This window comes from Nicotiana tabacum, chromosome 16 (genome assembly GCF_000715075.1).
Source record: "Nicotiana tabacum cultivar K326 chromosome 16, ASM71507v2, whole genome shotgun sequence".
NCBI lineage: Eukaryota > Viridiplantae > Streptophyta > Magnoliopsida > Solanales > Solanaceae > Nicotiana > Nicotiana tabacum.
The window spans coordinates 100,597,628-100,621,178 of NC_134095.1; the positions used below are offsets into that span (position 1 = coordinate 100,597,628).

Genomic DNA, 23,551 nt, shown 5'->3' on the forward strand with positions numbered 1-23,551 from the left:
AGTTTTCCTCAAAAAGGTTGAAAATCAAGAAAGAAGGAAAGATCTAGCTCTAGGTTCTCTTCCTTCCGATTCAGGCTACTGACAAAGAAAGTTGAAGAAGGAACACAGTTAAAACTTTAAGCATTAGAGTTCAAAGATTCCTTTGCCTTATTCTGGCCTTTGAACATTAGACTCGAGAGCTTCCTTTCTCTGTTTTGCAAAGATAAATCGTTCCGATTTCTAATAGATCTATTGAGATTTTTAGGGTTTATCTCAGAGTCCCCACTCTGTAGAGCTTCGATGTTTTAGAAATATGAGCTTCTCTCTAACTTCTCTTATCCAAAATTCGTCCCTTCTTCCCCAAATTCTTTAACCTCAAGTCTTCCCAGCTTTCCTCATATTCAAGGTAAGTTTGTTTTTCTTCTTTCTCATCCTTCCCAGCTTTAAAGCTTAAGAATTATAGAAAATTATAGAAAATACTTATATGACTCTTGTAAATTGGGTAGTAATGCAAAATGATATTTTGAAAGTCTATGGAATATTTTATAAAACATGAGGACAAAATTGAGTATCAACAACCCTACCACAATTCCCATAATGATATGTTATCACTTCCATATCAGTATGGCCATCTCTCGAAGTAAACCACTCGATCTCCGATGCTCATTCTCGACCTGCTGACAATCAAACACAATGAAAGATACCAAGTAATGTTTCCTCGAATCACGATACTTCTCTGTAACACCTGTACAAACAGAATACCGCAACTACGATCCTCCTTGAGGATTATCTCCCTCGAACCATCAATACTGGAAATGCATATCCGACCTCGAAGTCACAACACATCGTCCCCACTAAGAACCACTTTCGTAGCACTACTTCACAATGTCGTATTCTTGAGGACAAGAAAATGGGAACCATTGATACCGACAATCCTTAATGCACTAAAAAATACCCAATCTCATGAATCTATCAACCAAGTCCTGAACATTTATAGCCCAAATGTCTCACCTCTGATGGAACAAATTCCAAACTCCGAATCGTGAACCAAGTAATCCTTCTCATATGTTGCTACAGCCGTAAGCTTAAGCAATCACCCTACCAATCTACTCCCACACCGCATCAAGGCCAAAACATGAACACAATATACTGTTTAAGACCCTGAACCAGTGGGCATCACCAACACTAGGTGTGAGCACGTGATTTTTGCCCTATGTGAGTTACTCCCATAAATTTAAGAAAATAATATTTTCCCACTATTTGCAATGTTCGTAGATTTTTCATAGGATTTTTATTAATTGTTTGCATTTTCTTGCATGTTTAAGTTATATTTAAATCATGAAAACTACCAAAAAAAATCAAGCATGGCATTTAAGCTTTATATTTATATTTTTAGGATTAATCGGTAGTTACTTGTTTTATAAAAAATTGAAAATCACAAAAATACTTCATTGTTACACTTTTTCCTTTTATTGATTTTTTTCTCTCTTTTAATTTAGGATTAAGTATGCTTTTATAATTTTTAGAATTAGTTAATTAGATTACTTTCACATATTTAGATAATCTAAGATTTTAATTTCTAGGATTTTTAATTTAATAAAAAGAAGAAAAAGAAAAAAGAAAAGGAAATAAGGAGTTTATTTAATTGGGTTTAAATTCGGAACTTGGGCCATTTTAAAGCCAAAATTAGCCTAAATAAATGGCACCAAAAATTTGTCCAACCCAAGCCCAATCTCCCTACCCAAATACTCATTATCCTTTACCCTACCCCTACATATATATAAAACACAATTAGAAAAACCAAAAAGGAGGGTGAGAAAGTCCATCAGATCCAACTCCTGAAGAAACGACGCACCCTAAGTCGTCTTCCTCAGCTTCGTTTGTGAAAAACACCAACTAGCCGTGATACCCTCTCCTTGATTCTCTCATCTCGCTTTCATCCTCCTCATCTCCCCATCGGCACACACGAAACAACTGAGGAATGATTTTCTGTTGTTTCTTTGAATTTTACAAAACAAATCTAAGAAGGAAATGAGCTTCCAAAATTCGGTTTTGTAAAGGAAATTGCTACTGTTTCTGCTGGACTGTGTTACTTCCTAGATTACTGGGTGTCATCCCTCAATTGTTCGACAGTTGTGGCTTATTTCAAGCTCTATTTTGAAGCTTTCACTGGGGAATTCATTTTGTATTGAATCAAACATTGGAAAAGGCTTCATCCGAATTTCTTAAAAGGTACAATTTATCACTTTGATTTCCTATTGTTTTGATTGAACTAGCTGGTTGATCAACTTTTCTATTCCTAAATCATGATTGTTGTTTGATTTCCTCTCTGTCCGTACTTATATTTTTTTTGGCATGTATATATGAGTGTCGCTTTATTTACCTATATTATGTTGTTGTTGGAAGATTTTTCTTTACTTTGAGCATTTGAATATATTGGTGAAATTTTGTTTATTCACTGAAGTAAGGCGGAGTGCTCAAATATAGTTTGTTGCCTAATGTGAATATAATGGTTTGGACTAATTCTAAATAAAATCCAACTAGCTTCAGTCAAGTTTGAGAGCCAACATGTATGAACGTCTAAAAATTTTACTGGAAGTTATCATATTAATTTGGTGTAGGCATTAAAGTTTGGGAGATTCTTTGGCAATATGAGTAGCACAGGGATGATTACCCAAATTGTGGCCACAATGACTTTGTAAATAACTTGATTATTTATAATTGGGTTGCATTCATTGGAGTGTCTTAATTGTATTCTAAATTTGCAAACGTACTTTTGGACATAAAGACACTATGGTTTTAACATTGCTATATTTTGAGTATGATGATTCCATTCATTATTTCCTAAATGATGTCTCTTGCGCCAAATGAAATTCCATGCCAATTTGAGTATTCTGCAAAAAATTGTCAACCATTTCAAATGGTAAAGCTAAGAAGCAGGGAGTTGGTTAGCTTTGCATCTTCCTCTATTTTTCTCTGTGACGCATGTGTTTGGATCTGATTGTTACTATCAAATTTTTGGCATCTCAAATTTTTGGTAGTGCTTTATTGGCCCTTGTAATGGGACAGATTGCATTTGTTTATTTCCGTTTTCATTTAGTTTGATGCCTTAAATCTGATATAGCTCATTTTTGATAAAGAACTTAATTTAGCTGCTCCAAAAATTAGTTCTTGCCACTGAAGGGTGTTTTCCACAATAATATCTTGTCTATAACTTATGGCCCTCTTAGAATTAGATCAAGATTTCTTTGACAAATAGAATCGAGGTGTGCCATTTAGTTGAATTTTTCATGGCCCTCGCAAACTTGAAAGTGCGCAGTTGCTTTAGGCGCGTAATTTAAATTAATTTCCTTAAACTCGGGTGTGCATTTCATGTGACCCAACTCCAATTCTGAACAGCGTAAATAAAATGTGTCATGAACTGCAGGTGCATTTCATGTAGCGTGGTTCAAGACGTGTTTTAGATAACGTTGAATCTTCCTAAAATTAATTAAAAGCGGCAAATAAATTAAAATATACCATAGGCTAAAACATGTATTAAAATCAGATAATTAGGCCAATATAATAGTTGAGCGACCGTGCTAAAACCACAGAACCCGGGAATGCCTAACACCTTCTCCCAGGCTAACAGAATTCCTTACGCGGATTTCTGTGTTCGCGGACTGTGAAACATAGTCAATCTTTCCTCGATTCGGGATTTAAAACCGGTGACTTGGGACACCATAAGTTATCCCAAGTGGCGACTCTTAATCTTTAAATGAAATAATCCCATTTCGATTGTCACTTAAATTGGAAAAAACTCCCTTATATCCCCCTCGGGGTAGGAAAAAGGAGGTGTGACAGCTCTAGCGACTCTGCTGGGGAATAGAACCCAGAATCTCTGGTTCAGGGTTCAAGAATTCGAGCTTAGATTAATTGTTATAGTTGGCTTTATCCATTATCTGATTTTGTTACATGTTTGGGCCTAATGGGCTAATTATTGCTTTTACCTCTTTGATATTCTGTGAACTGTATATAAACTGCTACGAAGCCCTTCCTCTCTCTGAGTCTTCTAAATCATGGAGAAGTGTGCACTTCGTGTGACTTCTCTTCTGTTCATATCCCAAATTTTAGAACGAGGTTCGGACAAGTTGCAAAGCCGGTAAAGCTTCTGTATTCCCGGTACGCTGCTCCCCCTCGGCTCGAGCTGTCCGCTCGGGTAAGCCAGGTCTAGAACAAATAAACCTAGGTTTTTAAACCTAGAATAACTCAGCCTCATGCCAGATCCCTAGTAGGAACGTTTGTTTGCATCATGTGCACTTGACTTAGGGACTCAACACAGGGGTTGAGTCCGTCTAGGACAGGTGTACTCAAAATAACAGACCATCTTGATGCATCCTATGTGCTACATGTTGCGTTTATTTAAGGGTAAAAGGGTCATTTGACGGACCAATGATAGTTGAGGGCAAATGAAAAAAAAAAGAAAAAAAAAAGAGAGGGTGAAGTGTGAAGATAAAGCGAGTGGAGCCTAATTATATTTTCTGTCACATTTTTGTTAAGGAAAAAAAAGAGCTTGAAAATTCAAAAAAAAAGATTTTGCACTTTTTCATCATTTTCCAAAAAATCAAAAATCAAAAAAAAAAGAAAAAGAAAATCCAAAATGATTTTGCATGTTTCATCATTTTTCAAAAAAAAAAACACAAAAAAAATGTTTTCTCTAAAATTAGTTGTTTTTTTAATTCTTGCCCGTATCCAATTTGCCCGAACTATGCAAACCTGATTCTCGTCTTTCGGGGCGTAATACGTAAGCAACCTACATAGGGTCTGGTCTTCCTAGTAAATCTTAGGTTCTTGGCTTTACGGGGTCTTAGCCAAATTTTTCACTTCTAGCCACCTCTTGGCCAAATAAGCCATTTTGCAAAAATAGCCTCAATCATGTCTTGCAGGTGTCTTAGGTAATGTTATTGTCTCACATAGTGTTGGTTTAAGTTTTCTTATACAGGTGTGGATCTACTTACCGGAGTTTGAGCATGACAGATACCTAGGATCACTGCCTTCAGGAGCTGCTCGAGGAGCCATTTTATGTTTTTGAGTCAATTATTTTTGTTTTATTTTCTAGTCTGGTATAGTAATATTCAGTCTTTTAGGTGATGTTAGAGTTTGTATTGTCTAGTTAAGTTTGCCTAGTCTTTTGTTTTTGCATTTGGGAATGTGTTACAAGTCAAAAATCCATTTTTTTTTATTTTTTTTTTTGCGTTTTTATATTTTCGTTATAAGTTTTCTTTAGAATACTAATTCTAGAAATGAAAAAATAATTCCTTTGAGATTGTTTTCCTTTAGGCAATTAATATCAAAATAAAAGTTATTTTTATATTTCCTTTACTATATTGGGACCAAAATTCAAAAGAAAAAAAGAGAATTTTCTTTTAGTACTTCTTTAAAAGTTTTCTTTAAGGTATTAATTTTAAAATCCAAAAAGATTTTCTTTTGAGGCGTTCCTTTGGGAAATTAGTGAAAAATAGAAAATAAAATTCTTTTTATTTTCATTAGAACTTTAGGATATTGTACATAAAAAAAACATACTTTGTCTTTCATTAGAATTTTTCCTTTAGGCAATTAAAATTGAAATCCAAAAACATTTGGTTTTATTTTGTTTATTGCTTGTTTCGAAATCTTGCGTCAGGATATCAAATGAAAATTCAAATACTTTGATGTGGTTTATTCTTTAGATTTTCTTCCTAAAAAAATAAAAAAGGGTTTTTTCTCTTCTAGGATTTTCCTTAATAGAGTATTTTTTCAAAAAGAAAAAAAAAGAAAAAAAACATGCTCGTTAAGCTTGAATTTAGAATAGGTTATAGAGCATTCAGTCTAGGAAATTCAAAAAAAAAATTTGCTTCTTTTATTTCTCTTTTATCATCGGAGTAGTCACTAAGGTAAAAAGGAAAAAAAAGAAGAAGAAAATAAAAAAGGAAACGTTAGTTTATGTGCTTTACTCTCGATCTTCCAGAACTATGCAACGATCTGATTCATGCGGCGTCATGATACGTAGGCAATCTACATAAGGTTTGATCGAATCATTTTTTATTTATTGAAAGAAAAAAGAAAAGAAAAAAAGGAAAACAAAGAGAGAGAAAAAGGAAAAAAAAGAGGTGAAATCATGGGATGTGAGAAATGAGAGGAAATAAAAGAGCGATAATCAGAAAGAAAAAGGGGAAAGAAAATGAGCGAGCTAAGAAGTGCGAGGAAAGAAAAGAAAAGAGAAGATTCAAATGGACAAATTGGGATGATGCCAAGTGACCTTATGACCTTCGAAGTCATTCTAGAACCGATAACTGTGACTAGGTGCATTGCACGCAATGTGATATTTTAGTTGTTAATGCCCTAACGCTAACGGGATGACCCCGTTTTGTTCCTTTTGATATCTTCATAGCAGAAAGGTGGTTGGTTTATGGTTGTCGAAGTAGTAACTCCTCTCTACAACATAAAAGGCAATGGCGGACAATAACAAAACTGGGTTGGTTGATACCGGTGCCCGAAAGCAGTTGGTTGAACAGGACACTGGTTTGGCTGATGAGGTAAGAATGTTGAGACAACACATGACGGACATGTATCAGGCCTCGATGACTGGGAAGGCACCACCCTCGCCACCACCTAGCTTCTTAGATGCTGCCTTTACCCAAACTCCGGTCATAATGCCGGATGATTCCCCATACTCTCCAGATCTACCCGTTTATCACAGCTTTCCCAACCACCCTAGTAGCTCCATCACTCTTCCTCCAATTACCTCTCCTCAAAATTGCCCTCATGTCATATCCACTATTCCCAACAATGAATATCTACTCAAAGCTCATGATGACCAATACTACCCTGTAGAGGTTACCCGCAAGGTTCCTGACTCATACAAGAAGAGCCCTGGGGATGAGCTTCATGCTGTACATGAGAAATTCACAGGAAGAGAAGGGCGAGATGGGATACCCAGGAGGCTGAAAGGCATAGAACAGTCCATAAGGAACAAGCAAGGAATGGGAGACCAGGATAGCATGACTTGCAAAGAGCTGTCTGTGTCCCCTGACATTCGCCTGCCCGCGGGATTTAAAGTGCCACAATTTAACTTGTATGATGGGTGTGGAGATCTGGTAGCCCATTTGAGGGATTATTGCAGTGAAATGAGAAGTGTTGGCGAGAAAGATGATTTGTTGATGGCGTATTTCAGTGAGAGCTTGACTGGGGCAGCTTTGGAATGGAATAATCGTCAAGATATCGGTAAATGGCCTACACTGGGTGACATGGCTCAAGATTTTGTTCGATACTTTCAATACAAATCAAGCGTTACCCCAGACTGCTCCTCTCTATCTAAAATGGAAAAGAAGCCGGAGGAAAGCTTTAGGAAGTTTGGGCTCAGATGGAGGGAGCAAGCTTCTCGAGTCAGTACCCCGATTGGTGAAGAAGAAATTGTTGAGCTTTTCCTACAAGCCCAGGGGCCCACCTATTTGATCCCGGCTGTGGGAAAGTCTTTCAATGATGTGTTAAAAATAGGGGAGATGGTAGAAGAGGGAATCAAGTCAAGCAAAATCATAAGCTATTCTGCATTGAAATATACTACGAAAGACATTCAAAACATCTCAGTAAGTTTGGGTGGAAGAAAGAGAAATAGAAAAGATGATCCGATGGGCCTTCCTGCTCAACACTTCCAGCCTCGAAATCGCCCCCGTGGATATCCTTGTGCACCAGATGACACTCCCCAATGTTACTTCTCTGCATAGAACTCCCAAAGTCGTACATCACTTTCCCAGTACCCAGCTCCACAAAATGCCTATCCACCCCCACGAGCCTACCGAACCCCCCCTGGATTAGGTTTTCGGCCCAATCAAGCATTTAAGAACGAGAGGTTGCGGAAGAAGAAAACCTTCACTCCATTGGGAGAATCATATGCCAGTCTGTTCCAGAGGCTAAGGAAAGTGGACATGTTGAAGCCGATTCAGATAAAAATGTCAAACCCCTTTTCAAAGAAGTTTGATTTTTCTCAAAGGTGTGCATATTGCTCAGATGCCCCGGGGCATGACATAGAGAAGTGTTGTAATCTGAAAAAAGCAATTCAGAAGCTTATTGATGCAGGTGACATTGCCGTGCAAAATCTAGATGCAGCAAACACAAGCCAAAGTCCATCGCCTGTTCATAATGAGTCACATATGGTGGGTATGATTTATTTTGAAAAGGAATATGAGAACTCTTCTGAGATCCTTGGAGGTCCACGTACTATGAAGCTTTCAGCAATATCAGAGGTTGATCCTAAAAACGAGCAGGAAAAGGGAACCCAAAAGCAATTTGTTAAGAATAATGTGATGGAGACTTGTGAGGTCCCAGTATTGTTGATGCAGAAGTCAATGACTAAGATATTGAGTTTGGTGATTGGAAAGACACTCCTTTCTTGGTTAGCCAAGGAGGAGTTTTTGGTGGTTTATTTTGTTGTCATTTCTGTTGTCCGGGTTATTTCAAGGGTTACAACACGGATATTGTCTTGTGACTCAAACCCTTCTATCCTTTTGTTTTGCTTAGTTCCTTTAGTCGTAGGAACTCATTTAGTGTTACCTAGTTTTGTTCCAGGGTTGTACCCCAGTTTGTTTTACTTGTTTTGTTATTTGAACCGTTTCACCGTCTGTCTAATGCAATTTCCTGTCTTTTGTTATTTCCAATCATTTTCTTTGTTTAGTTCTTTTCTATCCTTTCATTTTGTCTTTTGTCTAATGCTGGTTTTAGTGACATAACATGCATGCAAAATTCTAGGCCTGGTCTTAAAAATCAGTCTAGTCATGAAGCAATGGAACAATTTTGAAGATGATGGGGACATTTGAGGGAAATAAGTAAAGGCATTTTGAGATCACTTCAAGCCCGAATTGTGTGAAATTGGGGAAGATAGAACATAAAGTAACCCTATTGAAATGCATCATGCCGCATCGGGTTGAAGCTAAAGGAAAGTTTGCCCGAACTGACGGGGGCTGTTCGTGGTAATGAGAGTGAGAGTGTTGTCCAATGGTGCTTTGTAGTTAACAGATGTAAATGGCGAACGTGTGGATATGGTTGTCAAGTCTGGTAGAATCAAAAGATGTTATAAATGTTTTCCTTGGTTTGTTTAATTGTGTTGTTTGTACTTGACATGTTTTGGAGATTGGAATGACGAAGACATTTTGTCCTGCTATCTAAACACTTTATCCTTCGTTACCCCTTTGAGCCTTATTTATTTTCTTTCATACCCCTCTTTCGGAATCAGTAGCAAAGATCAGAAACACAAGAGTAAACGATAAGTAAAAAAAAAAAGAAAAAGAAAAAGAAAAAAAAACAAAACAATAAAACAACAAAAAAAGAAAAAGAAGAAAGAAAAGAAAAGAAGAGAAAGAGAAAGAAAAGGAAAGAAAATCACAATAATAAAGTAATTCCTATGACATGAATTACGTTCGACCTGATTCCTTTAAAGGATACGTAGGCAGCCTCACGGTTCGGTCCCATCAAAATAAAAATCCAAAAGTCCCCAAGCAAGAAACTAAGGCAGAAGTTGTGGTTGTTGTAAAAAATCTGATTCCGAAAGTTGTAATTTTTGAACCCATGTGAATTGTTTTGAGCCTTTGATATCCTTTCTTTTTAACCCTATCCAAAAGCCCACGTTACGGTCCAAAAAAGACCTTCCGATCAGTCTTCAAGAGATGCCAAGTCAAGCAAGGAGAGGTAATTCATATCAGGGGCAACACTCTGGTCCAAGCAGAAAATTAATGAAAATGAGAGAGTCTTATTGGTGAAAACCCTCATGGGCACCGTAAGGCGACGAGAGCTGAGAGAAATAAAAAATTAGAGAGTCTTATTGGTGAAAACCCTCGCGGCCACCGTAAGGCGACGGTAAGTTGAGAGAAAGAACAAAATGAGAGAGGCTTGATGGTGAAAATCCTTCGGGTACTACACGTCGAATAAGGATTGTGAATCAGATTGGATAATCGGAGAATTAAAGCCCAGTTTCACGGTTTAGGGGTATAACAGGAGTTGAACATCAGACTTGCTAACCAGAATAGGCCACAGGTGCATGTCATGGTCATTAGAGTTGGTATCCACATCTGATAGGTTTCTACTTTGTAGTTTTCCTGTTAGGAATCATCTCTTTCCTTTGTCCTTTACCATGTTCCTTGTGTCTTGTTTACTTCCTCTTCCTGAGTCTATTTTGTCAAAATAAGTGAGAAATGACTTCAAATTGCCACCAGCTTTCCAATTGCACAAAACGGGATCTGGCCAGCACATCAAAGTGGCATAAGTTAGGAAAGAACAACGTGCGCACTGAGTTGGTAACAATCAACATGCTTTGGGATTTATGTGAAAAACAAAGGTTTGGTGTATATCAATTCATGAATAATGCAACAGATGGAGGATGTAGGGTGAATGGATCAAAGGTATTTTCTGTGATAAGATTGACAAAGAAAGTGGCTAACTAGTGACAAGCAAGGTCTTCCAAGCAGAAATCAAAGTTAACATGGCAAGTGAAAGAGCAATAGACCTCAAGGCCAAGGCCAATAGTTTAAGTCAAGAAAGAACAACATACACACTGAGTGGGTGGTAATTGACGTGCTTTGGGATTCATGTGAGACACAAAGGTTTGGTAAATGTCAGTTCATGAGCAATGCAACAGATATAGGGTATTGGGTCTGAACGGAGAAGAGGTATTTTCTGTGATAAGGATGATAGAGAAAGTGGTTAGCAAGGTCTTCGAGTCGAAGTCACAGTTATCATGGGAAGTAGAGGAGCAATCGCCTTCAAAGTCATGGCCATAAACCAACCACAATATTTTAAACTGACAAGATTTTTCTTTGATTGAAACATGGGCAGAAAATTTTGTTTGTTTCGAAGAAACCCTCCGTAAGGAAAAACAAGCAACAGACAGGTTTGACCGTAAATTTTCAGGCCTCCTGGAAAATGGGACTCAGTTAAAATTCAAAACATTCATGAGTAGCAAGATCTAGCATAAATGCACCCCAAAGAAATATAAGTTGGTTTCAAAGTTTTCATGCTTGAGATAGGATTCAATTAAGGGCTTTCATGACCCTCCTGGATAATGGGATTTAGCTTTAAGACTTCCTTTAGATAACAAGATTTAGCGTAGGCTCTGCTGTAGGGTAGTGTAATTCAGCCGTAAAAATTGTCACTTTTAGGATAATACTTGATTTTTGACTTTCAGGACCCTCCTGGATAATGGGATGTAGCTTTAATACTTTCTTAGATAACAAGATGTAGCGGAAGTTATACCTTCAGAAGATATAACTTAGATTTAAAATTTTCGTTTAATTAAGAGTTGTCAGGACCCTCCTGGATAATGGGGTGTAGTTTTAAGAACGGCTTAGATAACAAGATGTAGCGAAAGTAATACCTTTAGGAGATATAATTTAGATTTAAAACTGTCGTTTAACTTGGAGCTATCAGGACCCTCCTGGATAACGGGATCTAGCTTTCAAATTCTTAGTAATATTTGGTAATATGATTCAGTTTAACACTCACATATGTGCCCAGCTACCAAAATGGGGCAGAAAAGTTTCTTTGTTTTGTCTATTTTTGTTGAAATCAGGTACCCACTTGGAGAATAGGGAGAAGCAACTCAAATTCAGCAGTCAAGCGCCCGTCTGGAGAGCACGAGAATACAATTCAAGTTCAGCAATCAGGCGCCTACCTGAAGAGCACGAGAATACAATTCAAGTTCAGCAGTCAGGCTCCCACCTGGAGAGCACGAGAATACAATTCAAGTTCAGCAGTCAGGCGCCCACCTGGAGAGCGTGGGAATACAATTCATGTTCAGCAGCCAGGCGCCCACCTGGAGAGCACGGGAATACAATTCAAGTTCAGCAATCAAGCGCCCACCAGGAGAGCACGGGAATACAGTTCAAGTTCAGCAATCAGGCGCCCATCTGGAGAGCACGGGAATACAGTTCAAGCTCCGCAATCAGGCGTCCACCTAGAGAGCACGAGAATACAGTTCAAGTTCAGCAATTAGGTGCCCACCTAGAGAGCATGGGAATACAGTTCAAGTTTAGCAATCAGGAGTCCCACCTAGAGAACAATGCAATTCAAGCGTCGGTAATCAGGAGCCCACTTGGAGAACAAAGCAGCAATTCAAGTGTTGGTAATCACGAGCCACCTGAAGAACGAAGGGAAAGTAGCAATGTTCGAAGGAAGACGATCAAGTTCAGTAGTCAAGCGTCCACCTACAGAAAAGGAAAAGCATCTCCGATTACAATTCAAGTCAGCAACAAAGGAATTTCACGTGGAGAGTACGGGTCGACAAAGCAACAGGAACTACAAGATCAAGTTTGAAGATATAGATAGGATTCTTGCAATGCATAGATCATAGTTTAGTCTAACTTCTTTTATTTTATCATGGTGTAATAAGGAGTTTAGTAAGCATTAGCAGCAGCAGTAGCAACAGTGAAATCACAGCTTCATGGTAGTCCCAGCTACCGAAACTTCTCGAACTACGCTGACCTGATTCCTTTATAGCCAAGGATATGTAGGCAACCTCGGAAGCAGAGTGCGGTCAAATCTTTCAAAAATGCTTCCCACGGAGTATTCAAACGTTCAAAAAATCGCTCGTATCCGCTCACTTTATCTTTTCACGAACCCAAACCCAATCTCCCCACCCAAATACCCATTACCCTTTACCCTACCCCTACATACATATAAAACATAATTAGAAAAACAAAAAAGGAGAGTGACAAAATCCATCAGATCCAACCCCTAAAGAAACGGCACACCCTAAGTCGTCTTCTTCAGCTTTGTTTGCGAAAAACACCAACTAGCCGTGATACCCTCTCCTTGATTCTCTCATCTCGCTTTCATCCTCCTCATCTCCCCATCGGCACACACGAAACAACTGAAAAATGGTTTTCTATTGCTTCTTTGAATCTTACAAAACAGATCTGAGAAGGAAATGAGCTTCCAAAATTCGGTTTTGTAAAGGAAATTGCTACTGTTTCTGCGGGACTGTGTTACTTCCGAGATTGCTGGGTGTCATCGCTCAATTATTCGGCAGTTGTGGCTTATTTCAAGCTCTATTTTGAAGCTTTCACTTGGGAATTAATTTTGTATTGAATCAAACAATGGAAAAGGCTTCATCCGAATTTCTTTAAAAGGTGCCATTTATCACTTTGATTTCCTATTGTTTTGATTGAACTAGCTGGTTGATGAACTTTTCTATTCCTAAATCATGACTGTTGTTTGATTTCCTATCTGTCCGTACTTATATTTGTTTTGGCATGTATATATGAGTGTCGCTTTATTTACCTATATTATGTTGTTGTTGGAAGATTTTTCTTTACTTTGAGTATTTGAATATATTAGTGGAATTTTGTTTGTTCACTGAAGTAAGGTGGAGTGCTCAAATATAGTTTGTTGCCTAATGTGAATATAATGGTTTGGACTAATTCTAAATAAAATCCAACTAGCTTCAGTCAAGTTTGAGAACCATCATGTATGAACGTCTAAAAATTTTATTGGAAGTTATCATATTAATTCGATGTCGGCAGTAAAGTTTGGGAGATTCTTTGGCAATATGAGTAGCACTGTGATGATTACCCAAATTGTGGCCACAATGACTTTGTAAATAACTTGATTATTTATAATTGGGTTGCATTCATTGGAGTGTCTTAATTGTATTCTAAATTTGCAAACGTACTGTTGGACATAAAGACACTATGGTTTTAACATTGCTATATTTTGAGTATGATGATTCCATTCATTATTTCCTAAATGATGTCTCTTGCGCCAAATGAAATTCCACGCCAATTTGAGTATTCTGCAAAAAATTGCCAACCATTTCAAATGGTAAAGCTAAGAAGCAAGGAGTTGGTTAGCTTTGCATCTCCCTCTATTTTTCTCTGTGACACATGTGTTTGGATCCGATTGTTACTATCAAATTTTTGGCATCTCGAATTTTTGGTAGTGCTTTATTGGCCCTTGTAATGGGACAGATTGCGTTTGTTTATTTCCGTTTCCGTTTGGTTTGATGCATTAAATCTGATATAGCTCATTTTTTATAAAGAAATTAATTTAGCTGCTCCAAAAATTAGTTCTTGCCATTGAAGGGTGTTTTCCACAATAATATCTTGTCCATAACTTATGGCCCTGTTAGAATTAGATCAAGATTTCTTTGACAAATAGAATCGAGGTGTGCTATTTAGTTGAATTTTCCATGGCCCTCGCAAACTTGAAAGTGCTTAGTTGCTTTAGGCACGTAATTTAAATTAATTTCCTTAAACTCGGGTGTGCATTTCATGTGACCCATCTCCAATTCTGAACAACGTAAATAAAATGTGTCGTGGACTGCGAGTGCATTTCATGTGGCATGGTTCAAGATGTGTTTTAGATAACGTTAAATCTTCCTAAAATTAATTAAAAGCGGCTAATAAGTTAAAATATACCATAGGCTAAAACATGTATTAAAATCAGATAATTAGGCCAATATAACAGTTGAGCGACCGTGCTAAAACCACGGAACCCGAGAATGCCTAACACCTTCTCCCGGGTTAACAGAATTCCTTACCCGGATTTCTGTGTCCGCGGACTGTAAAACAGAGTCAATCTTTCCTCGATTCGGGATTAAAACCGGTGACTTGGGACACCATAAATTATCCCAAGTGGTGACTCTGAATCTTTAAATGAAATAATCCTGTTTTGATTGTCACTTAAATTGAAAAAACTCCCTTATATCTCCCTCGGGGATAGGAAAAAGGAGGTGTGACACTTGGGCTCTAATAACTCATCTGCAAAGCGACAATAATATTCTAACCTCCCACACAAGAGAAAAAATCCCTCATCATGTTTGTATCATCATCAAAGCTCGTCGGTGCCCATATGATATTGAGTACTCAGAACTGAGTACAAAATGGGTAGGAAAGAATTTAATATATAGGCTTAAGGACAAAATAAAATCGCATGAAAGGAATCAATAAAGGGTAAGTTTCCTAAAGCCCTATAGCCTCTCAAAGATAAGTACAAACGTCCGTATCGATCCACAAGACTCTACTAGGCATGCTCATGAATTGCGAGACTTATGCAAACTAGTGCTATAATACCAACTTATCACGACCCAAACTCCCATAAAAACCGTGGTGGATCCTAACACCGCTTGCTAGACAAGCCAACAAATAATATGCAAAAATAAACTTCAATAATGAAAAGAGATTATTATACCCGTACTTATGTGATGTTGTATATTATGTAAATGACTTGATAAGCATGATTTAAATGAGTTTAAAGTCATAATATGACTATGTATGATGTTTGAATATAAAATATAAAGTTTAGGAAAAATCAAATTTAAGTTGCGGAAAAACCGACTAAGGATTTGCCTTGTAACGAAGCTTTTTTTAATTTTGTGTGTTATATTAGGTATTTTTGGGACATATTATATACCAAATTTAAGTTCATGAAATTTAGGTTCTAACACTCTCGACTTCTCTTTTTACGATGTTTGGATAGAGAAATATGGGCGTCGGAAGAAGGATCAGTAAGCACACATGTGGTTGACTTTTCAACCTTACTATAAATAGAAGACACAGTCTTCTTCTTTCCTCATTTTGCATAAATTTCATGCCTAAGAAGAGATTACATATCTCTCCAATATGTTCCTTAGGGTTTTGAAGCAAGTCCATCATCCACAACTCAAAATCAAGAAACGAACATGATCCTTACGACATGGTAAGACTTTGCCGTCCTCCTTTTTCATTATAAATCAAGTTTTGGATAGAGCTTAGTGGCTGATAAAGATGGTAACCTCTGTATTTTATCTATACAAGCATAAGGAAGGGTGTGGATCAAAGGGAACAATGTTTGTAAGCGAGAACACAAGAGGTATGTAGCGTTTTCGCTTCATTTTCAGTATGGTTTGGTTTAGCTAAGTTTTACCCTTTCTTATTGATCTTTTAAGAGTTATTAAAGGGAAATTTAATCATGTATTGTATCCTTGTATAGTATTAAATTTCATATGGGAAGTATCGAAGAAACTAGTTTAGGTTGGAACCTCAAAACACAACAAAAAAGGGCGAATCGCCCATTTGGCCTATGCCATCCGAACATCCGTTTGTTCCGTTCATTTGTTGTTTTTATATATACCTAACCCCCTTATGATCCAAATATATTCATTTAATATTATACTTAATTATCATGTATTGATGCTTATATTAGTCCTAAATCGTATTTAGACTTTCATGTCACAAGTTAGTCATTATGAGCCGACATTACCTTCATAATTCTGTTTTGTTGATCATTTGACACTGTTGTGGATAATTTGACCACCTTTAGTTTTATGTTATCATCTTAGTCAGGTATTGATTCCCTTGTATATTGTGGTGTTTTTTTTATTTTAGGATCATCAAGTTTTAGGAAAACTCTGCCGAAATTTTGGAAATTCAAAGAGTGGGACAAATATTAAGTTCCTTGGTTCTAAATTGATTCTAGAGGGATCCTAATGAGTTAATTAGCCTTAGTATCCAATGTACATACTCATTTTGTCTTTAAAATAGGTATTGGCTCCATCAAACTTATGGATGACGAGCGTCAGATTACGTTTGTGATTCTGTTTATGCTTTCCTTCGTGATCTCATGATTTTATATGATGTTGCCACATGTTTTATGCCTCACACATGCTTACATTGATTATAATTGGGGGGGGGGGGATATATATACCATAACGCCAGTGAGGCCTATTAATTATATGCTGGGGGAGATAGCCCATAACACCAACCAGTCCTATTTATCTGCTAGGGGATATAGCGCATAACGCCAGTCAGGCATGTTATATACGTGTATATAGTTACAGTTTGTATTGCACGACGATATCGGAGGCCAGTTCAGATGTACAGTTACCTTATTGGGGGATATAGAGGATAACTCCAGTCAGGTACCAGTTCAGATAGTAGTTCAATTTCAGCATAGTTTCAACTTAAACTTCAGTTTAGTTCTAGATTAGTTGCTAGTTCAGACTCTTGTTTAGCTTCCAGCTTATATTTAGATTTCCAGCGTATATTCATACTTTAGTATGCTTTCCATCCTACATACTTTGTACATATTGTACTCACGTCCCTTCTGAGGTGTTTCGTTTCTTGTCGTGCAGGTACAGATAAATCAACGCTTGAGCCACATCAGTAGGACATCCACCAGCTATTGGAGTCACGCTGCTTACTCCGGGAGTAAGTTATCTCTTTGTATGTGTACATTCAACTAGTTTGGGTATGGAGTGACCTTGTTCCGTCCAATACTTATTTAGTTCAGCACTCCTAGAGGCATGTAGATATGCACCTGTGCAGTTAGTATGTTTTTATATGTCAGCTTGTGTTAGCCTTGTTGGCTACAAAATTGTACTGTTCTTATCAATTATGTTTATGCTTGTTTAGTTTATCAGTTAAATTCATGATTAGTAGATTATTAGCAGGTTTAGTGATGATCAGTACTTAGTGTCGGTTATCCTTCGCGGCCCTAGGTAGGTCGTGACAAACATGGTATTAGAGCAGTTCAGTCCTTGGGTGTCTACAAGCCATGTATAGTGGAGTCTTATTCAAGAGTAAGTTGCACACCATACTTATGAACATGAGGCTGCAGGGCATTATAGAATGGTTGTCCTTCCTTCTTCTCTAGATTGTGCGATAGAGCTATGTTATAAGAATTCAGCCTTCTAATGAAATATTTTATATGTAGGGATTCCTCCAAAGAGATTCACAACTGCCTTGAAGGGCAAAACCATTGCTGGCCAGGGTTCTAGCAGAGTACCACCTAAGTTAGATGAGCATAAGGATCCAGACATGAGGTTCCATCCAGAGCTTCATGGACTATGTTTGTTTAGGGAGAAGTTAGGTGGTGCTCCAGCTACCACACCTCCGTCTACTTCGACATGAGGGATGTAGTTAGATTGTTAACTAGAATTGTAGCTACCCAGTCCAGATGGTAGAATAATGGTCCTCAGGGTGATGATACAAGTTCTATGATTCTTGATTTCCTCATATTAGAGCCTCCAATTTTCACGAGATCTAGTACAACAGAGGATCCCCAAAATTTTCTAGATAGAGTAGTTAGAGCCCTTAGAGTTATGCATGCCATATATAGAAAGTCAGTTGAATTGGTGGCATATAGATTACAAGATCTAGCAGCAGGTTGATATACCACTGGGAGATGTCTAGGGTAGCAAATACTGCTCCAATTACCTGTAGGGAGTTATTAGAGGCATTTCTCCACCATTACTTACCTATAGAGACACGTAGAGCATGATTGGATAAGTTCCTGACATTGAGACAGGGGGTATGAGTATTGCAGAATTGAACCTTTGCTTTAATTCTTTGGAGAGGTTTGCTCTTGCAGTTGTATCAGACATGGAGGACATGGTACACATGTGTAGCAAGACTTGGTCCTCACTTAGTAAGTGAATATATGACTGTATCTATGCATTTGAGTGTGGACATTGGACGTATTCAGTCGAGTGTGGACATTGCAAGTATTCTTTTGGTGAGACATCTGGTGCTTCTAGACAATATAGTTGTTACGTCGACAGCAGCTAGTACTCCTTCACGATTTTAGGGGCCGAGATCTAATTGACCCTCATAGTCTAGAGCTAGTCAGGAATCACGTGCTTCAAGGTCCTAGTATCGAGGTGTTTCTAGTCAGGGTGGTTCACTTTACCCTAGGTGTTTTGATTGTGGTAGACACTATTTGGACCGATTTCAATTGGGTTAAGATGCATGTTATGTTTGTGGTGAGTCAGGTCATTTTATGAGAGAATGCTCGTTTAGGGGTGGTAATGGTGCATCTCAGTCGGCAAGATTAGTTGCAGCTTCTTCAGCACCAGCACGCTTGCAAGGGCAAGTTCCTCAGACACTAGCAGACCATGGTAGAGGCCGAGGCGGAACTCTTACTACAGGCGGTCCCCAGAACCGCACCTACTCTCTGTTTGGTCGTCAGGACTAGGAGGCTTCACTAGAGTGGTTATAGGTACTTTATAAGTGAATTCTCAGAATGTGTATGTATTGTTAGATCCTGGTTCTACACTATCATATGTCACTCCCTTTCTTGCTACTAAGTTTAGGATAGAACTAGATGCCATTAAACCTTTTGAGGTAGCCACCCCAGTTGGTGATTCAATAGTAGCTAGGCTAGTTTTTAGAGGTTTCACGGTTGTGATTGGTGACCCTAGTACTATAGCTGACTTTATTAAGTTAGAAATAGTTGACTTTGATGTTATACTTGGTATGGATTGGTTGTCTTCTTGCTATGCTAATGTTGACTGTAGAGCGAAGACGGTCTCGTTTAGATTTCCTAGAAGGGTCATTTATAGAATGGTGTTTCTGCATCACTAAAAGGTAGATTTATTTTGTACCTTAAGGCAAGAGGGATGATCGCTAAGGGATGCTTATATCATGGGTTCATGTTTGAGACATAGAGAAGGGAATACTGACTCTTGAATCAGTTCCACTAGTGAATGAGTTCCCTAACGTATTTCCGTATAATCTTCCAGGTCTTTATCCATAGTGGGAAATTGACTTTCCCATCGATATAGTGTCGGGTAAGCAACCAATATCTATTCCTCCTTACAGGATGACACCAACAGAATTAAAGGAACTTAAGGAGCAGTTGAAAGATTTGTTTGATATGGGTTTTATTAGACCCAATACTTCTCCTTGGTGAGCATCAATATTATTTGCGAAAAAAAGATGGCTCCCTACGTATGTGCATAGATTACAAACAACTAAACAAGGTCATGATCAAGAACAAATGTCCTCTTCCCAGAATTGATGACTTGTTCAACTACCTTCAGGGTGCTAAGTTCTTCTCGAAGATAGACTTGAGATCAGGCTACCATTAGGTTAGAGTCAGAGAATGTGAGATACCTAAGACATCATTCAGAACCCAATATGGCTATTACGAGTTTCTAGTAATGTCGTTTGGGTTGACTAATGTCCTAGCGGTATTTATGGATCTTATGAACAACATGTTTAGGCCTTATCTGGACCTATTAGTGATAGTGTTTATTGATGATATTCTGGTTTATTCCAAGTCTGAAGCATCTGCGCATAATGTTGGGTATCCTCCGAGACAAGAAATTGTATGCCAAATTCTTGAAGTGCAAATTCTAGTTGAATTCGGTAGCATTTCTTGGACATATATATCATCAGAGGGCATCAAAGTAGATGGTCAGAAGATAGAGACAATGAAGAATTGGCCTAGACCTATAACGCCAATCGAAGTACGTAGCTTTTTGGGTTTAGCAGGGTATTACAAGAGGTTCGTAGAAGGCTTTTCTTCCCTTGCAGCGCCATTGACTAGATTAACACAGAAAGCATCCAAATTTCAGTGGTTAGATGAATGTGAGAAGAGTTTGCAGGAGTTGAAGAACAGGTTGATTACAACTCCGGTTCTTACACTTCTAGAGGGATCTGAGGGTTATGTTATTTATTGTGACGCTTCTCGAATTGGCCTAGGTTATGTGCTGATACATCACAAAAAGGTAATTCCTTATGCTTCTAGACAATTGAAGAAGCACAACAGAATTATCCTACACATAACTTGGAGCTAGCAGCGATTATTCAAGCACTGAAGATTTGAAGGCACTCTCTCTATGGCATTAATGTTGATATCTATACATATCATAAGAGCCTCCAGTACATAATTAAATAGAAGGAGTTGAACTTGCAGCAAAGAAAGTGGTTAGAGCTTCTAAAGGACTGCGACGTTGACATTCTTTATCATCCAGGTAAAGTTAGTGTTGTAGTTGATGCTCTCAGTCATAAGTCCATGGGGAGTTTAGCTTGCTTTCAGCCTAAAAAAAGGGAGTTAGCTCATAAACTCCATCAGTTAGCCAGTTTGGGTATTAAATTGATAGATTTAGAGGATGCAAAAGTTATAGTTCAGAATACGACTACCACTTGTTTAGTGACCGAAGTGAAATAGAGGTAATATGAAGATCCAGTTCTAATTAAGTACAGTATGGTAGCCAGGAAAAATAAAAAGTCTCCTTACATAGTTACTAGTAAAAGAGTCCTCAGATATAAAGATAGGCTCTTTGTTCCAGACGCTGCAGGGTTACGCATGAAAATTATGGTAGAGGAACATCATTCCAGGTACACAATTCATCCAGGCTCTACTAAGATGTACCATGATCTTAAGCAGATTTATTGGTGGGGTGGAATGAAATGTGACATAGTAGAGTTTGTGGCCTAGTGTCCTAGCTGCCAGCATGCTAAGTTTGAGCACCAGAAGCCTAGCGATTTGTTACAAGAGATAAAGATCCCAACATGGAAGTGAGAAGTAGTAAATATGGACTTTATTACATGACTGCCACGTACGAGGAGCAGGTATGATTCTATTTGGGTTATAGTCATCAGGCTTACTAAATCAACTTATTTCTTGCTTGTTAGCACTACCTATACAATAGAAGATTAAGCCTGATTTTATATCAGGGAGATTGTACATCTCCAAAGCGTTCCAATATCTATCATTTCAGGTAGAGGCGCACAGTTTACAGCTAACTTCTAGCAATTGAATTTGAGTACAACTTTTCATCCCTAGATAGATGGACAGGTCAAGCGAATCATATGGATGCTCGAGGTCATGTTAAGGGCATGTATGTTAGATTTCAAAGGTAGCTGGGATGAACACTTACCGTTGATAGAGTTTGCATACCACAATAGTTATCATTCCATCATAAAAATGACACCTTATGAAGCTTTGTATGGGCGTAAGTGCAAATCACCCATAGGATGGTTTGAAGTTTGTGAGTATCAACTTATAGGCCCATATATGATCCAACAAGAAGTGGATAAGGTTAAGCTGATTAGGGAGAGATTGCTAGCAACCCAAAGTTGACAGAATTCATATGCAGACAATCGATACTGAGATCTAGAAGTCCAAGTTGATGATTAGGTGTTCCTGAAGGTGTCACCTATGAAAGGTGTTATAAGGTTCTGAAAAAAGGGAAAGCTTAGCCCTAGGTATATATGTCCATACCTGATCATCACACGAGCTGGTCGTGTAACATACGAGTTGGACCTTCCAGCAGACCTTCAAGAGGTACATCTAGTGTTTTATGTCTCCATGCTTCGGACGTGTATTGGAGATCCTTCTAGAGTAGTACTAGTTGATGATGTACAGATCACCAAGCAATTAACTTATGAGGAGGTACTAGTTGCCATTTTAGATCAGCAGGTTCGTCGGTTGAGGACGAAGCAATAATGTGGAAGAGATGACTTGGGAAGCTAAGAAGGATATGAGAGCCATATATCCACACCTCTTCACTACTCCATGTATGTAATGGATCATTGCTTAATGCTTTTGTATACCTCAGTCAATATTCAAGGACGAATGTTCTTAAGATTGGGAGATTGTCACACCCCATACATATGTGATGTCGTATATTGTGTAAATGAATTTTTAAGCATGATTTAAATGATTTTAAAGTTATAATATTACTATATATGATGTTTGAATATAGAATATAAAGTTTGGAAAAAATCAGATTTAAGTTGCGGAAGAATCGATTAAGGATTTGCCTTGTAACAAAGTTTTTTGAGCAATTAATTTTGTGTGTTATATGAGTTATTTCGGGGACATATTATATACCAAATTTAAGGTCATGTAAGTTAGTTTCCAACTCTCTCGACCGCTCATTTATACGACGTCTGGATAAAGAGATATGGGCATCGGAAGAAGGGCCGGTGAAGCACATGTGGTTGACTTTTCAACCTTACTATAAATAGAAGACTTAGCCTTCTTTTTCCTCTATTTGCAAAAAATTCACGCCCAAGTAGAGCTTCCATAGCTCTCCAAGATGTTCCTTAGGGTTTTGAAGCAAGTCCATCATCCGCAACTCAAAATCAAGAAGTGAACACATAAACACGATCCTTATGACATAGATAAGACTTTGAAGTCCGCCTTTCTCCTTATAGCTCAAGTTTTGGAAAGAGCTTCATGGCTAAGAAATCTTGTAATCTCTTTATCATATCTATACTGTTACAACCCATATTCATGTATGTTAGATCACACCGTAAGTTAGTCGACATAAATACGAAAAGCGATTATCTTTGAGATGATAAGAAGTTAATCATATTGGCCTTAAATGATACAAGAGTGTATAAGAGTGGTTAACAAGTATTAGAAGTTAAACAAATCAAGGATGTTGTAACCCATATTTTTGGGTAAAACTAGAGGTTCTTAATATTCTCAAGAGGTCGTTTTTAAGGTATTTGAATCATATAATATCCGTATCATATGTTTTGAAGTCAAACGAGTTATGAAACAAAAGTCGACAGAAGTTGTCGCAACTTACGTACATAATTTTACTTATACTTTAGGTCAAATGTTACTAAATTTTCTTGCAATGATGGGGTGATATACCCACCAAGTTGAATATCTATGATTCTAGTTTTCAACTCATTAAACCATTCGTCGATACGATGTCGGAGTAGAGAGATATTCGCGTTTTTGCGAGACTTCACAAGTAGCTCTCTATGGGGCCCATATAGGCGGTTGAGATATATTGATATATATGAGATGCCTTAACCCCCTTTTAACTCTTTACTTTTCATTATCA

General features: G+C 37.8%; 1 protein-coding gene across 26 annotated transcripts in view; it reads left to right on the forward strand.

Moving 5' to 3' along the window:
- The first annotated feature begins 1,778 nt into the window (after nt 1-1,778).
- The window catches only part of LOC107768811 (uncharacterized), a 30,751-nt gene continuing 8,978 nt past the window's right edge, over nt 1,779-23,551 (forward strand). For 9 of the 26 annotated variants that reach the window (XM_075233111.1, XM_075233113.1, XM_075233112.1 and 6 more), the window contains exons 1-5: nt 1,779-2,211; nt 4,961-13,112; nt 15,614-15,678; nt 15,777-15,831; nt 17,093-17,168. Coding sequence is in view for 6 of the 26 variants with exons in the window: in XM_075233131.1 (XP_075089232.1) it covers nt 6,450-7,721 (1,272 nt within the window). In the remaining 20 variants the exon portion in view is untranslated. Of the gene's footprint in view, nt 2,212-4,947; nt 13,113-15,459; nt 15,503-15,613; nt 15,679-15,776; nt 15,832-16,726; nt 16,880-17,092; nt 17,169-17,673; nt 23,550-23,551 lie in introns of those variants that run through there. The other 17 variants (XM_075233120.1, XM_075233122.1, XM_075233123.1 and 14 more) reach the window with 11 other exon arrangements.